At 41.3% G+C, this 14045-nt stretch overlaps 3 protein-coding genes across 18 annotated transcripts in view; 2 read left to right on the top strand and 1 right to left on the bottom strand.

Moving 5' to 3' along the window:
- Window positions 1-1484: 1484 nt before the first annotated feature.
- Window positions 1485-2951, top strand: dnlz (DNL-type zinc finger). The gene is made up of 3 exons (XM_035184076.2): window positions 1485-1878; window positions 1962-2101; window positions 2728-2951. Exons 1-3 carry the CDS (start codon window positions 1567-1569, stop codon window positions 2876-2878), a joined length of 603 nt encoding a protein of 200 aa, XP_035039967.1. The 5' UTR covers window positions 1485-1566; the 3' UTR covers window positions 2879-2951.
- Window positions 2952-3248: 297 nt separating this feature from the next.
- Window positions 3249-6282, top strand: uck1 (uridine-cytidine kinase 1). The gene is made up of 7 exons (XM_035184075.1): window positions 3249-3452; window positions 3861-4020; window positions 4761-4857; window positions 4941-5083; window positions 5164-5258; window positions 5349-5397; window positions 5475-6282. The coding sequence occupies exons 1-7, from the start codon at window positions 3363-3365 to the stop codon at window positions 5663-5665; spliced, it is 825 nt and encodes a 274-aa protein (XP_035039966.1). The 5' UTR covers window positions 3249-3362; the 3' UTR covers window positions 5666-6282.
- Window positions 6283-6340: 58 nt separating this feature from the next.
- The window catches only part of rapgef1b (Rap guanine nucleotide exchange factor (GEF) 1b), a 42234-nt gene continuing 34529 nt past the window's right edge, over window positions 6341-14045 (bottom strand). For all 16 annotated transcript variants that reach the window (XM_035184061.2, XM_035184062.2, XM_035184074.2 and 13 more), the window contains 13 exons: window positions 13681-13766; window positions 12068-12179; window positions 11290-11365; window positions 10811-10895; window positions 9874-9966; window positions 9376-9561; window positions 9094-9178; window positions 8883-8977; window positions 8710-8788; window positions 8528-8629; window positions 8322-8419; window positions 8117-8245; window positions 6341-7536 (listed from right to left, as the gene is read on the bottom strand). In XM_035184061.2, the coding sequence (XP_035039952.1) occupies window positions 7386-7536; window positions 8117-8245; window positions 8322-8419; window positions 8528-8629; window positions 8710-8788; window positions 8883-8977; window positions 9094-9178; window positions 9376-9561; window positions 9874-9966; window positions 10811-10895; window positions 11290-11365; window positions 12068-12179; window positions 13681-13766 (1377 nt within the window). In that variant the 3' untranslated portion in view covers window positions 6341-7385. The remainder of the gene's footprint in view (window positions 7537-8116; window positions 8246-8321; window positions 8420-8527; window positions 8630-8709; window positions 8789-8882; window positions 8978-9093; window positions 9179-9375; window positions 9562-9873; window positions 9967-10810; window positions 10896-11289; window positions 11366-12067; window positions 12180-13680; window positions 13767-14045) is intronic.

Below are 14045 nucleotides of genomic sequence, written 5' to 3' on the forward strand. Positions count from 1 at the left end.
TCTTTAAGACTAAACTGAAGACTCTCAGGTTCTCCTAGGCTTGTGTCCTTGAAGGGATAATTCACCCAAAAATGAAAATTCACTCAATATCCACTCACCACTATGCTGATGAAGTGTTTGAGTCCACAAAACACTTCTGGAGTCTCAGAAGTAAACTTTGTAGCAGCCAAATCCAATACAATTGTAGTAAGTATGGAGCAGTATGGAGGCATGTTATGTTTTTTTTTCTGTTGTTTTTTGAAGGAGTGGCCACCCACCCCTCAATCAGCATAGTGAGTAGACAATGAGTGAACTTTCATTTGGGGGGGAACTATCCATTTAAGTTGTTTTTATCCACATCATTTTATTCGATTTTGTTTTATTTTTATTTGATGCTAGTCTGTGTTGTTTTATTCTTTTCTTGTATTTCGTATGTCTCACTCAACTCTGTCTGTGCAATTCAATGGCTCATGTGCAATCCGTAATTGTGTAATAAGAAATGTTAAATATTTGCTCTCAGTATATTATTTTGGTGATGTATTTTGTGATGTTTTTTAAAGATTTTATTGTTACATTTGATGAATGGTTATATTTAACCTATTTAAACTGTTATACAGTAAATTGTAAAAAAAAAAAAAAAACTAAGACAAGTAAAATGATATGCAAAAGTCTGATAATTTATTTAGCAGCATGACTAAGATCTTAAATATAGAGCCAGAGTCATTGGTGGAGTTTGGGATCACATGCTGAGAGAGAAGATATTGAGACAGACAACATCTGTGGCAAGTTCTCCAAGATACTTAAAACAACCCACCTGCCAAATAAAACTGTGAGCAAATGTACTGAGGAGAACTGGTGTTATTTCAAAAGAAAAGGGAGATTACATCAAGTTTGATTTAGATGTTTTAGGGCAGTAGAAAAGTGTTTGCCTGTAATGACTCGTCTCAATATAGAAAACTTCATCACTAATCATTTCTTATGGGTTATTGTATAACAAAAGGCAAATGTATTCCGTGCTGGTTCATCATAAGTGGTATATGTAAGCCCTGTGCAGTTAATTTTCAGAAAGAGTAATACAGTTCACAAAACCTCAGCACTGGGAAAGCCTCCCACTTTCAGACTGACAAGTTTCTCCTTGTGTTGATTGCCTCTCAGCTCAACTATACATTCCTTGGTCCTGACTAGTTTGAACAATGCTGAAAATAGTTTTGTCACTTCATGACTTTGTAACTTCCGGGCATCTATTGCAACAAAAGCTGATTCATATTGTTAATATCCTGTCAAAAAGATCACAGAATAGACATTTTGTCAGTTTCTTAGCTAATTATATTTATCAAACATCAATTGTAAATTCACATCATACATCCTTTTATTTTTCTGTGTAGATGACGTTAGTTTCGCCCCCAGCAGATAAAGTGATGTCATACCTGCTGAAATGTAACAATAAAGTAATAAGTGCTTTGTTATGTTGTAGGAACATCTTGTGAATAAAGTTTGTTTTGAAAGGACCGTCGGGTGACGTCATCAATGCGAGACGACTCCCTCGTTGATGAAATCGTGCGTAACTTGTGAATCAGAGCCGCAGACATGTTGATGTCACACAAGTGTTTTCATCTTCTTCGACCCTCTTCTTCTCCGGTGGTGACGCTGCCTGTCAGCCACTTGCTCCGCTGTTTTCACGGTCATTCAGCTCTGTTCAGCCGGTGTCCTGCGGGACCCCGGACAAACACAGCCGGGACAGGACTCCTTCTCTCGGCGCAGGAGCAGCGCAGAGTCCGCAGCTTGTTCCCCGCTGGTCCGGTCCGCTGCTGCAGAGGAGCCTCAACCTCTCCGGTGGTCCGCAGTGACGCTCTTGGGAAGATCCAGTCCACACACTACCGTCTTGTTTACACATGCAAGGTCGCAGAGAACCGCTTCTCTTTAATGATCTGACCTGAGTCTGAGTGACAGAGTCTGACACCCAGCCTCTATCATGTTTGCAGGTTTGCTCCACTCGATCCACGCAGCAGATTTCCAAGCTGGCCTACAACAAGGGTGTAGTGATAGTGACATGTCCAGGATGTGAGAAACACCACATCATCGCTGACAACCTCAACTGGTTCTCCGACCTGGAGGGGAAGAGGTTCGTGATGCTTTTAACCTCTCAACTGAAAGAGTATCTGTTGTTTAACCCACCCTCATTGAGTTAAATGGGGTGGACCAAATACTTGTGAACAGAACACAGGCTACATCCTTCACCAGGCTGTCAATTGAATGCATAGGCAGGTGGTAGATGGGACAGACCATCTTATGTGACATATGCTGGTCCAACAGCCACAACAAACCACTTGTCAGAGATGAATCAGCATAACAGAGTTGAAACAGGAATCCTCTTGCTGTGAAGCGACAGTGCTAACTATTAAATATCAAAAAACAAATATTGGTTGATAAAATCGAATTATTTTCAACAGCAGACTGTTTAGTGTTCTGCATGCTGTGAAAGCAAACATAGCTAGTGTTTAAGTTAACAGCAAGATCTCTTTCAAAAGAACATACAAAAATTAAGACCAGTAGAAAGAAAAGTGTAGCAAGCACCTTATTAGGAGGTTTGTAAATTGATCACAAAATACTGGTGAAGTATAGAAACAGCACCTCGTTTATTTAAGATTGTTTAAGCCTCAAGCAAGTGGCATCTTTGAATTACCAACAACTGCATGTACACTAAATGATTTCTGAACAACTCTCGGCTCGTGTTGTTTTGTGCTTTAGAAACATCGAGGAGATCCTCGCTGCCAAAGGAGAGACTGTGAGGAGGATTGAAGGAAGTGCTGCTCTGGAGATCGTGGCGGATGAATCCAGCAAAGACAAGTCACAGTGTAGTGAAGACACTGAAAAATCACACAATGATCCAGACAAATAATAACATTGTTCATATTATCTGTATATTGCAAGATGTTCATATTTAATTTCATAATAAATGTAAATGTTTTTAATTGCTAATCTTTTGTCATGCATTCTGAGGAATTAATAAAGGTAGATTCTAATAGTAAGGGCTACAAATAGAATCCCTGAAACTGAAAAAAGGCATTCAATTAAAATCATTTTAACTACAACCAAAATCCAAATATCATAGTCCTGCATTGCCGATTATTTATATTAATAGTTTTTAATCATATTTCATCTAATTAGTTTATGCCGTTCCGCTCTAAACGTAAATATATAGTAATACATCTTATTTTATGTAAATATCGAACGCACTTCCGCTCGAGTCTGTCCTTTGTTGACACTCGGGTCGAGAGTACGTCAGTTCTCGCGAGAGCAGCGCGTTGTCGACGCCACAGATAACATAGTGTAGCTAAGCTATCCCGACTTTTCTGCGGGCTTACGTTTCTGTTGGGCCGCAAATGGACTGTCACGGAGCCGCAGAAGAGGCGGAGAGGCCGCGGCATCACCCTTTCTTAATCGGGGTCAGCGGAGGAACCGCTAGCGGCAAGGTCAGTGGGGTTTTATTCTGACGGAGGATGGGACCGAGAATGGAAGTTAGCATAGTAGCCTAGCTTAGTTTCTTCTGCAAACTGTCAAACCAGCCACGACACGCCCCCTCCCTCAATGACTAGTCTTTATATATTATTTTATTAACATGCTCCAACTGTCATTATACATGTTTCTGCTGCGTGCATCTCTTCTTTGTGGCAGTTCTGCGCCAAAGAGCTAACGAGCTAACTGTGATACGATAATAGTGTTATTTACTTAGCAAAGCTAAACTCCTCACTCACACACCAGGACGTTCATTTCCCGCGGATCCTCAGCAGACTTCATCTCAATGCGAAGTAGTCCGTCCTCGCTAGTTTAACACAAAACATCAAATCGTAAATAACATCCACGTGACTTTTCTGCCTCAGTCAACAGTTTGCGCCAAGATCATGGAGCTCCTGGGCCAGAACAAGGTGGACCACCGCCAGAGGAAGGTGGCCATCATAAGTCAGGACAGTTTCTACAGAGTCCTGACCCCCGAGCAGAAGGCGAAGGCGCTGAAGGGCCAGTACAACTTTGATCATCCAGGTGAGGCCAGGCCAGACCAGCCTTGAGTTACGTTTAACGAGAATTGAAAGCGAAACTGTGAAATACTTGATGTACCGGTTTCTAATGGGAGGATTTCCTGCTTCTCTATGTCACGTGAGATGGTCATCTGAATATGTTTGGGGTCTTTCAGACAAAACGTGACATCTGGTGATTTCCTCTGGTCTGTGGAAAAAGCATTTTCACTTTTCTGACAACAACTAAACAATAAAAAGAAATACATATATAAAAGATTAATTAATAATGAAAATAATCACTATTTGCAGCCCAGGTCCATTAAGAGTCCCTGTTGAATGGGGGTTTGGAAGTGGTAGAGGAAGTACTTGTCTTACAGTATATAATTTAGGTTATAAAGAGGATAATACCAATATAATCCCAACAATACCAGTTGGATTATTTCACATCATGCATTTAAGATGTCACTTAAGTATAATGTAGCATATGATAGAAATACTCAAAGTTTTTCCAATGGCACTTTGTGTTGGATGTCTTAATTGTGAGGTACAAGTCCATGAAGGGTTTTCTTTGTTTTAAAGTGTTACACTGAAAGATTACATTGCATATTAGCTCACTGTGTTAACCAATATAACAGCATTGATATGATAGTCTGTGGATCATAAAAAGATCTGCCAACTTTGAAATTATACTTTTTCTTATTATTAGTCTGTATGTTGTTGTATTAATCATCTTATTCACATGACCTGTGTCTGTTTGTCTTACAGAGGCATTTGACAATGATTTAATGTACCAAACGTTAAAGGACATTGCAGAGGGAAAGGTGGTGGAAGTGCCAACGTATGACTTTGTTACGCATTCAAGGTAGGTTGGAAGCACGTTGACCATTCGCCGATGAGACATTTAGCCCTGTGCTCCTGTATGAGAATTCTTGTGTGTGTTTGTAGGTTGGAAGACAGGATCACAGTTTACCCAGCGGACGTCGTCCTCTTTGAGGGGATCCTGGTTTTCTACCCCCAGAAAGTGCGTGATATGTTTCACATGAAGCTCTTCGTGGACACAGATTCAGACGTCAGACTCTCTCGCAGAGGTACGAATGTTCCCGTCAAACACAATTCTCCAGTTGTTGTCACAGTGCGTTGTCAATGGTTTGACCCGATTCCTCTGCAGTTCTGCGAGACATGACCCGGGGAAGAGACCTGGAGCAGATTCTCACACAGTACACAACGTTCGTCAAGCCTGCTTTCGAGGAATTTTGTTTGCCTGTGAGTATGAGGACTGATTATGTTCCTTTTGTTCAGTGTCCGTCAACAAACCTCCTCTGAGCTCTGTCACTTTTTCTGGTTTTCTCTCAGACTAAGAAGTACGCAGACGTCATCATTCCAAGGGGTGTTGACAACATGGGTAAGTGTCTTTTTTCTTTATGTAGTAGCTAAAGATCATGAACACTTGGTAAATCCTTCATCTCTCTCTCACATCAGTGGCCATCAACCTCATCGTGCAGCACATCCAGGACATTCTGAATGGAGAACTCTGCAAATGGCAGCGTGGGGCCATGAACGGCAACGGGCGCGGCTTCAAGCGAGCCATTTCCGAGCAGGGCGACCTGCAGAACGGAGCCGCTAATCCAGGAAAGAGGGTCCTGCTGGAACCCAGCAGTCGGCCTCATTGAGACTTTGTAGGACGCACGTGTGGATGATGAATGTCTCCTGACTCGGGGATTGCGGCTCCTGATTTGTGCAGAGTGGGCCACAAACTGTGATGCCAGTCTCTGCAGAATAAAAAATATATATCCATAGTAACAGTATCACAAGCGGTCAGAGCTGCAACTCTTCGTAATTGTATTTTTATTGTTGGTGCACAACAGAAATGGTAAGTCTGTCTATAGTCTTCCATGATGTCGATGATTTGATTTTTTTTTTAGGTTTCAACTGTGGTCAGAACTGTTACTGAAATGACAGATAATTTACTCAAGACGTGTTTTTAAATGTTTGTTGAGTTGGGCTTTTGCACTGAGTTTTACCTTTATACACTTTTGTGTTTTTGTTGCTTAATGAAAATTAATATATTTAAATTATATTAATAATAACGGTTTATAGTCATTTGTTGCTCTCCCTGTTTCTGTTTTTAATAACTTATTAAAACTAAGTTGTGTTTCTGTAGTTTCACTCCTACCTTTAGTCCGAGTGCTTCCTTTTTGATTTATTTAATGCAGAACTCTTGCCTTAATTTTTTTTAAAGTTCAACTTCCATCAATCACTGTGTTAAACAATAAATGTAAAATTCTGACATTATGGTTTTGAGTCTTGCTTGAATTTTGACAAAAGTTTCGGAGCGGCACAGTGCATATAGAAACAGAGCTGTTTGTTTTATTGGAGTTTGAGAGCACAGTGTGATGTGTTGGTTCTATCCCAAAAAAGGAATCAAACTGACTTTATACTACAGCACATGTTGAAATGACGAACACACAAGTCGCTGAGGACTTCAGTCGCACACAGACACTTTCACACACCGACATGACTGGGACATGATTGTGATCGCCTCGCGGTTCTCTACACTTGAACACGGCACACAAAGATTCAGTATGACATACATAGATCACAGCATCTTTAGTAATTTATCTTTTTGTGTTTTTGCTTTGCTTTTTTTAGTGCACATATGTATGGCACTTGGGAGAAGCGAAGCTCTTCTCGTAAGCATAAACATCCTTTTTAAGAACAAAAGGAGCACTGTATATAATACATTTCATAACCATACATGATTCTTACACAAAATGTTTCAAAACAAACTTTCCAGTCTCTTACGGCCATCCTCTTCAAGTTCAAATCCTCCAATCCCCCTCCCCCGGGGGGGACTGTCTGCGGCCTGCATGTTGACGTCATAGTTCACAGCAGGTCGCTCTCGAGGTTCTGCTTTTTGAGGGGAACTCATGAGTCGGGGAGAGGGTCGCAGAAGATGGCCGACAAATGGCACGTACATAAAGGAAGAGGAAGGAGCAACTTGGTGAGTAATGGACCATTCAGCTCACTCTCACACACACGCAACAGCTCCACTCTAAAACAGAGAGCCCAGGGAGCAGACTTTGGTTATTTCCACGGCGTCTGCCCGCTCTGTGCGATTCTTCTGTCCTCCTTGGCACAAGGCTTCGTCCCGTTTCACCGTAGTCACAATCTCTTCCCGCAGTAATCCCAATTATAATCTCCCAGAGCAGCAGAGCTCTATGTAAAAACCCCGGCCACGCTTCAGTCTAGCTTGTTCTGCATCCCCCACAATGAGTCTCCCATTTGCTCCAGCGGATAGCTTCCATTCGTCTTTCTCTCAGTCTGTAGTAAAGTGGAGTTAGTGTCATGAAGCACAGTTGGAGGTCAGTCTCGGAAAAGGCCCGCGAGCCCCTAGGTCTTCTCCTCGCGTTCCGTTTTGCGCCTGGTGATGTTCCTGGGCTTGATCTTGAGCGACAGCTCCCACAGGGCCTCCTCTGCCAGGTGGTCACTGAAGTCGTTGAAGAAACACACAATGTCTTCGTTGCGCTTCAGTTCATAATGCCTGAAATGAGAAGAGGGCCAAGTTTGATGAACACAGTAATTCATCAGCCAGGAAACAAACAGACCACGTGGAATGACAGAAATGTTTTATGATATTAAAATTTAATGAAATATAAATCATATTTCCTGGCACCCATTCAATTTCCTGCCAGTGGCAAACAATTGATAACATTTATTGCTGTGATAATGTTTACAAAACTTTCCAGTATATGTATTTACCTCGGCCAAAGAGGTTATGTTCTCACACCTGTCCATTAGTTTTTTTGTCAGCAGGATTTCACAAAAACTACTGAACGGATTTCCACGAAACTTGGTGGAAGGATGTAACATTGAGAAAGAACTAAAGAAAAATAGGTCTGTATCCAGGATCCCCCCCCCACATTATTTAACATTGTGAAATAGAGCTGTTTTCTCAGGGAATAATTCATGGATCTTTATGGCAGAAAAACATCGGGCAGATTTAGGGAACTGACATCTATGAGTGTGTAAAATTTGGTGCAGCTTGATTGAATTTTTGGGAACAGTTGGGCCTCTGCTGAAAACCATTTACATTCATCATATATGTAGCCAAGTGGACTTACACTTGCTGGAAGCGCCGCATGCTGTCCAGTATGTTGAACTGCTGCCAGCGTTTGGAGAAATTGACCTTTCCGTCGATGAAGTCAGGGTTCCCCAGGTGGACAAAGGTCAAGTCCTGGAGTATGAGACCCCTGGAAGATGGACATGTCGTGTCAAGTTGTGGCCCTCAATTAAAAATTGAATGAGTTCAAATATTCATTCACTTACAGGTACGGGATACATGGTGGCTCCACTTCAGACAGAGCAGCTCTGTATGCTCTGAATGAGGAGGAGCTGTCGATCAACGTGCAATACTCCTCTAATCCCTGAGAGAGGACGAAGGAGAAGGCGGTTACGAGAGATAAGTGATCCTCATGATACTTATCAATGAGCCCAGAGGTTCAGATTCAAACCCAGACATCTTGAAGACTCACCTCCGAGGTCTGTTTCTGCCACTCCAATCTCCGGATGGGAGCAGAGTCCAGGGCTGACAGTATTGCCAGGTAAGAGTTGAAATTATTCAACTTTCTTAAGTGCTGTAAAAAGACATTTGTATTGATATGATTGCATTAAACAACAAAAATACAGATAAATTAGGATATTCTGTTTGACTAACCTTCATTATCTTGATGAACTTGAGGAGCAGCTTCTCTCGGTCTTGGGCTTTCTCCTGCTGAATTATCAAAGAGCGGACCCTGTAGGAAAGAGAAATAGACAGATGGTGTAAGAGAGAAGACAATAATGCCAACGACAGAAAGCGGTGAGAGGTCATGATGTTTGTGGTTTTACCAATAGCTCATGTTGTTAAAGTGCTCTGTGAACTGAGTCAGGTTCGGACTCTTCTCCTCGTTCTGCTCCTTGGCCCAAAGCAGCACCTCTGGAATCTGAGGGGAAACAGGAAGTGATAAGTTTGAGGGTTGAGGTGCGGCTCTGGGTCAAAAACACAATGAATGTCAACAAATCATAAACAATTAACTCCAACACAAAGACACTGCTTTACCTCTATCTTATAGAAGAGTTCAGCATCCAGGAGAGTGAGCTGATCAGCAATCTCATGACTGCGGAAGTCATGGAGAGTTCCAGGCCTGTGAGGACATACATACAGTCAGGTGACAACTTCATCTGTGCTGCTCTAGTGCCGTCTACAAAGCATTTAACAAAATACTGTCTGTTATCCCCAACACTGAGCCGTAAGAATGGCAGAAAAGCAGCCATGCACTTGTAGCATCAACACACCCGCTACAAGTCTCAGACAGTGCTGACCCTTGACCCCCCACAATACCTTGCAGAGACCCCTCGGGCGGCCAGGGGCTTGAGGGAGTTTGTGTAGCGGAGCAGCTTCTTCTGTTCCACCTTATCCAGGATGTTCTTGCGGAGCACGCGGGCGAGGCTCAGCTCGCCATTGCACACCAGCGTGAACACCAGGTCCATCAGCTGTTTCAAGATGTCCTCCGTCAGCTCCACCAGGCTGGAGGAAAGAAGTGAAAGAAGGAAATGATCTTATGATTAAACTTTGTGACAGAAACAGAAGAGCAGAAGGAAAGGGACACAGTTGGTTGGGGAATTCAAAGAAGAAGAAACATTTTCTGGTTATAGCTGTCAGCACCTGGGATGATTTACTTAAAATAAACATTATATAAGGCTGATCTTTTTTTTATTAGAGTGATATGACTGAAGAATTACACAAATTAATCATTCTTGAGTTTACATTATGCAGTTTAAATGGGGCATTAATAACTAATGGCTACAAACAAAGAAAAACATATTGAGTCCCACTCACCACAGCTCATCCACTACTCGAACCAGCACGAAGAACGTGTTCTTGCTGACTCGCTTCTTGAAGGTGTCTGGACTGTGACAGAAGCTGGTATACGTGCTTCGTGGTCAAGGACAATGAAAACAATACTGTACCTATATCTGGATTACAGTGCACAATAACGTGTGCAACTAAGGCAAACCTCTGGACATTTTTCAGGCTTCAAAAAGTGATACAAAGTTTTGCTCACAGTTAATTTTATTATACTCAAGATGAAACCAAAAATGTACCTATTATATTACATTTAAGACATAAAATGGACTTCAATTCATCAATCAGGAAGATGACAAACTGTTTAACTCTTGCAGTAAAAACAATGGGGCTGTAAGTAAAGTGTAATTTCATTATCATCTCTTTAATGGTTTGGTCTATAAAATGTAAGAAAAGGGTGAAACTGCTCGTCATAACTTCCTAAATCCCATGGTGATGTCTTCAAACTGATGCCCCACAAAATGTCCACAACCAAATTATATTGAATTTGCCATCACGTGGGAATGAAACTTGTACAATTGATTAAATCATTGTCAAAACAATTGCTGATTTATTTTCTGTCTATCAAATAACCCATTAAGCAACTAATAATACATTTCAAACTTGTGGGGAAAATTTGATGATCTGGTTTCTCTTTTGGAGCCTTTAGGCAAAGCAAACAATCACAAGAAGCAGCAATAGATTCAGTCATTATGAAAGACTTTTGTATCCATCAGCAGAGAATTGTTGTGTTTCTGTGGATTCGATGACTGCTTTTAACTGACGGATCTAAACAGGAGCAAACAAGATAAACAAGTCTATCCTTGGTAAATATATATTTTTAAAAATCACTGTGCAAGAAAAACAATCTTCTTCCAACAAAACAACGATCACGCTCAGACTGACATGTTGAGTGATTTGAAAAGGATATCTGTAGTGTAGCTTCTTAATTAGGTCCTCTGGGGTTATAAAAGTCCTATACGTAGTCAGAAAGGCTTCACAGTACAAAACAAGATCTGCCAAGCAAAAACAGAGAAAAAAAAGCAGCAGATTTAAATTAGCTGTGCAGCCAGACGTCCCAATTAACCACCTAAAGCTGAAAACACATCATCAAATGTGAAAGGCTCCATAACCCTGACTGACACATTGCAAATAAGTGAACCAGAGAGAGACAGAGGCTGTTTAAGATGCTACTCAGACGAGGAGATCAGAATAATACCAACTCATCCGTCAAACTAAAGAAACCAGACTTTACAAATACAAATAAATCGGTCTAATGACTGCAGGTCTGTCAAGCTATCAATACCAACCTGTTCCAGTGACCCTGAAGCACAGTAACACACTCGACTCTGCATAACAGATATGTGGGCTAAGTGTGAGTCTTAATGTGTTGTGTGGTCTGCACTTTACCTTTGCGGTCTGTTTCTGTAGCGTGGACTAATAGAATATCTCCTGATCCAGCACGAACATCGGGGCCATCGTCACTCTGGGAATATTAAGGAGAGGTGTGGAGAAAATGAACGACAGATCGAGAGGATGGAGATAAGTGAATGATAATCAAAGCAGGAGAGGAGAAGAGTGGTTAGAGTAGATGTAGAGTCATGCAGTCTAGCTAAAAATGTAGCTTGCACCTTTCCGGTTTCTGCCTGGTTTCTTTCGTCCCCCCCCTCCCATAAAAAAGGCCCCCACCCCTCCCTGTCCTGCACCAGCTCCTCTGATGACGATGAAAAAAAAGCCAGACTTGTGTGAGAAAAAAGCACCCCCACTACAACACGTCCTCTGAAACACATTTAAATGTCATCACAGGCCGTGAATCTTTCCTTCTTGCTTTTCTGATTTCAGCCTATCTCCTGATATTCATCATTGCTGTCACATTGCAGAGTGGGGAGCAGTAGTTTCACACATCTGTCTGTCAGACTGCACCACAGAGGACAAAGGAGGAGGAAGAGGAGGTGTAGGAGGAGGAGGCTGGTTTGGCATTTTTCAGCGATGCAATTTCAGAGACTCGACTCCAGAGGGCAGCAATGGCCATCATTGGCACATCCCGGGATCTGATTTCACATCTGAGTGACTCACAGTGACCTTTAGTCTGCACAGGACTAACAGGATAAAATGTGCTTTGTATGCTGGTGCTGCACAATTCTGCCACAGCAGGTTTCTAAAAACAGTACACAGCAGTGGGTCTTACTTCTTGTTTTAGAGTTATCCTGCTCATAATCTCCTTGTGGTCTATGAGGGAGAGTTGGTCCACATCCTCTTCATCGTTTCCTGCTGACTCTGTTGACTTTTGCCTCCTGAAACTGAGACACACGCACACACACACACACACACACACACACACACACACACACACGTAAGACACCAGTGACGGTAGAAAAGTCTTATGTATATACTAAATATTGGAGCGGAAACAATTAGTTAATCAATCGATAAATTGATGGATGGATGGATGATGCTGCTTTAGTTTCAAACATTGATGGTTTCAGATTCTCAAATGTGAGGATATGATATTTATGTTAGCAATAGTAGTGATGTATTTCTCAATAGATTTCATAATTTAACGACAAAACACTTAAGTAACGTAGAAAATAATTTGCAGATTAGCTGATAATGTCAACACTGGAAAATTAATCTTTTCATCACAGGATTCTGACGGGATGCAGTTTGGGATACTTGTGTGAGATTATGAAAGTTTCAAATATGAATACAGCAGCTCAGATATAGTGGAACAAATCCATTCTCTTTCAAGCTGAATTTGCTTTTGAATTCACTCTGGACATATTGTAGATCCTGACGTCATCATGTTTTCTGTAACCACCACAACCATCTGCCAGTAATTACCACTGCAGTATCATATGTACAGTGAAAGCAGAATTAAAATGCCATATAGTTTTTTCATGTTGTATTTTTATTTCTCAAAGAATTTTAATGTTTAGACTAGACTGGTTAAAAGGAAAGAATATACACTGACGGTCTAAAGACAAAATAATTGTCTTCCTATACGTTGAAATATTTTATAAACATGATCCTGGTATGATCCACAGATTTTAAAAGATTTTATTTTTATTTTTTTTTTACAATAACACTCTCAGGAAACCACTTTATAATGTAACCCTGACAGTCTCCATCACATCATGTTGGTGATTGCAGCAACATGTCAGTTTTATAATAAAAAATGCAGAGCTCCTGGTTTTACTTTGGACAGACATTTTAAAACGAAGCTCGGGCACACAGTCGTTGCCCCGGTTACTCAGTGATTTGGATGGAGACACACTGGAGGAGAAAAGAAAGGGACATGACGGTGCTAAGGGAACTAGTGGAGGAGCAAGAGTGTTTTTTATGTCCCGGGGTCCTATTTACTTTATTTAAGAAGAAACTGTAGAATAAATAATCCAAACACAAGTTAAGTACTGAGTTAAGATATTTTGCAACAGTCCGGTGCTGGTTGCAGATCTGCCGTGCATCATCAGTCCTGCTGGAGACTGCATTAAAATAAAGTAGGTTTAGGAATTTTAGTGAGGTCTACATGGGTGTGTATTTATAACAAAGTGACCAATATCTACAGCGGGGGAGGGTCTTATCAAATCCAGAAAAATACATGTATTTATGAATGGTGGAGAAATAGCCCAAGAAACACCCCAGAAAACAAAACATATTCTATTCTAAGATTTGGTTTACTTCTCAGTTTAATTAATTGTAATAAAATTTCAGTTTAATAGTCTTTTTTTGGGAGTTTGAGTACCTAGTATGGCAGTGGGGAACAGCATGTATTACTGAGAGTGTAAACATCACAGCGCTTACTTTTCCTTGTCCAGAGCCTCTTTGCTATTGGTGGATGGCATTTGAGGGGTGGGGTCTTGAAGTACGTCGTCATCTGCAATTGTTTCCTAATCGATTGATGGAAAAACAATAATCAACATCTGTACAGACGGATACATGGAACATGATTGGTGAATGGTTCCATGCAGTGACAGGAGCCTGGTTATTGATGAGCTCGTACAGACCACCAGGCCCACATGCAACACGTCTGGTGGAAGGGAGGATGGATGCTTTGTACAAATGTCTCAGGATCAGGATGTTGTCCCAATTAGTGTTGACGTAAATGAGCTGTAGAGGGCCAATGGTTAAAATGCGGCTTTTCCCCAGTATGGGAAAAACCCAGCAGA

The sequence above is a fragment of the Hippoglossus stenolepis genome, chromosome 18, assembly GCF_022539355.2.
Source record: "Hippoglossus stenolepis isolate QCI-W04-F060 chromosome 18, HSTE1.2, whole genome shotgun sequence".
Taxonomy (NCBI): Eukaryota; Metazoa; Chordata; class Actinopteri; order Pleuronectiformes; family Pleuronectidae; genus Hippoglossus; species Hippoglossus stenolepis.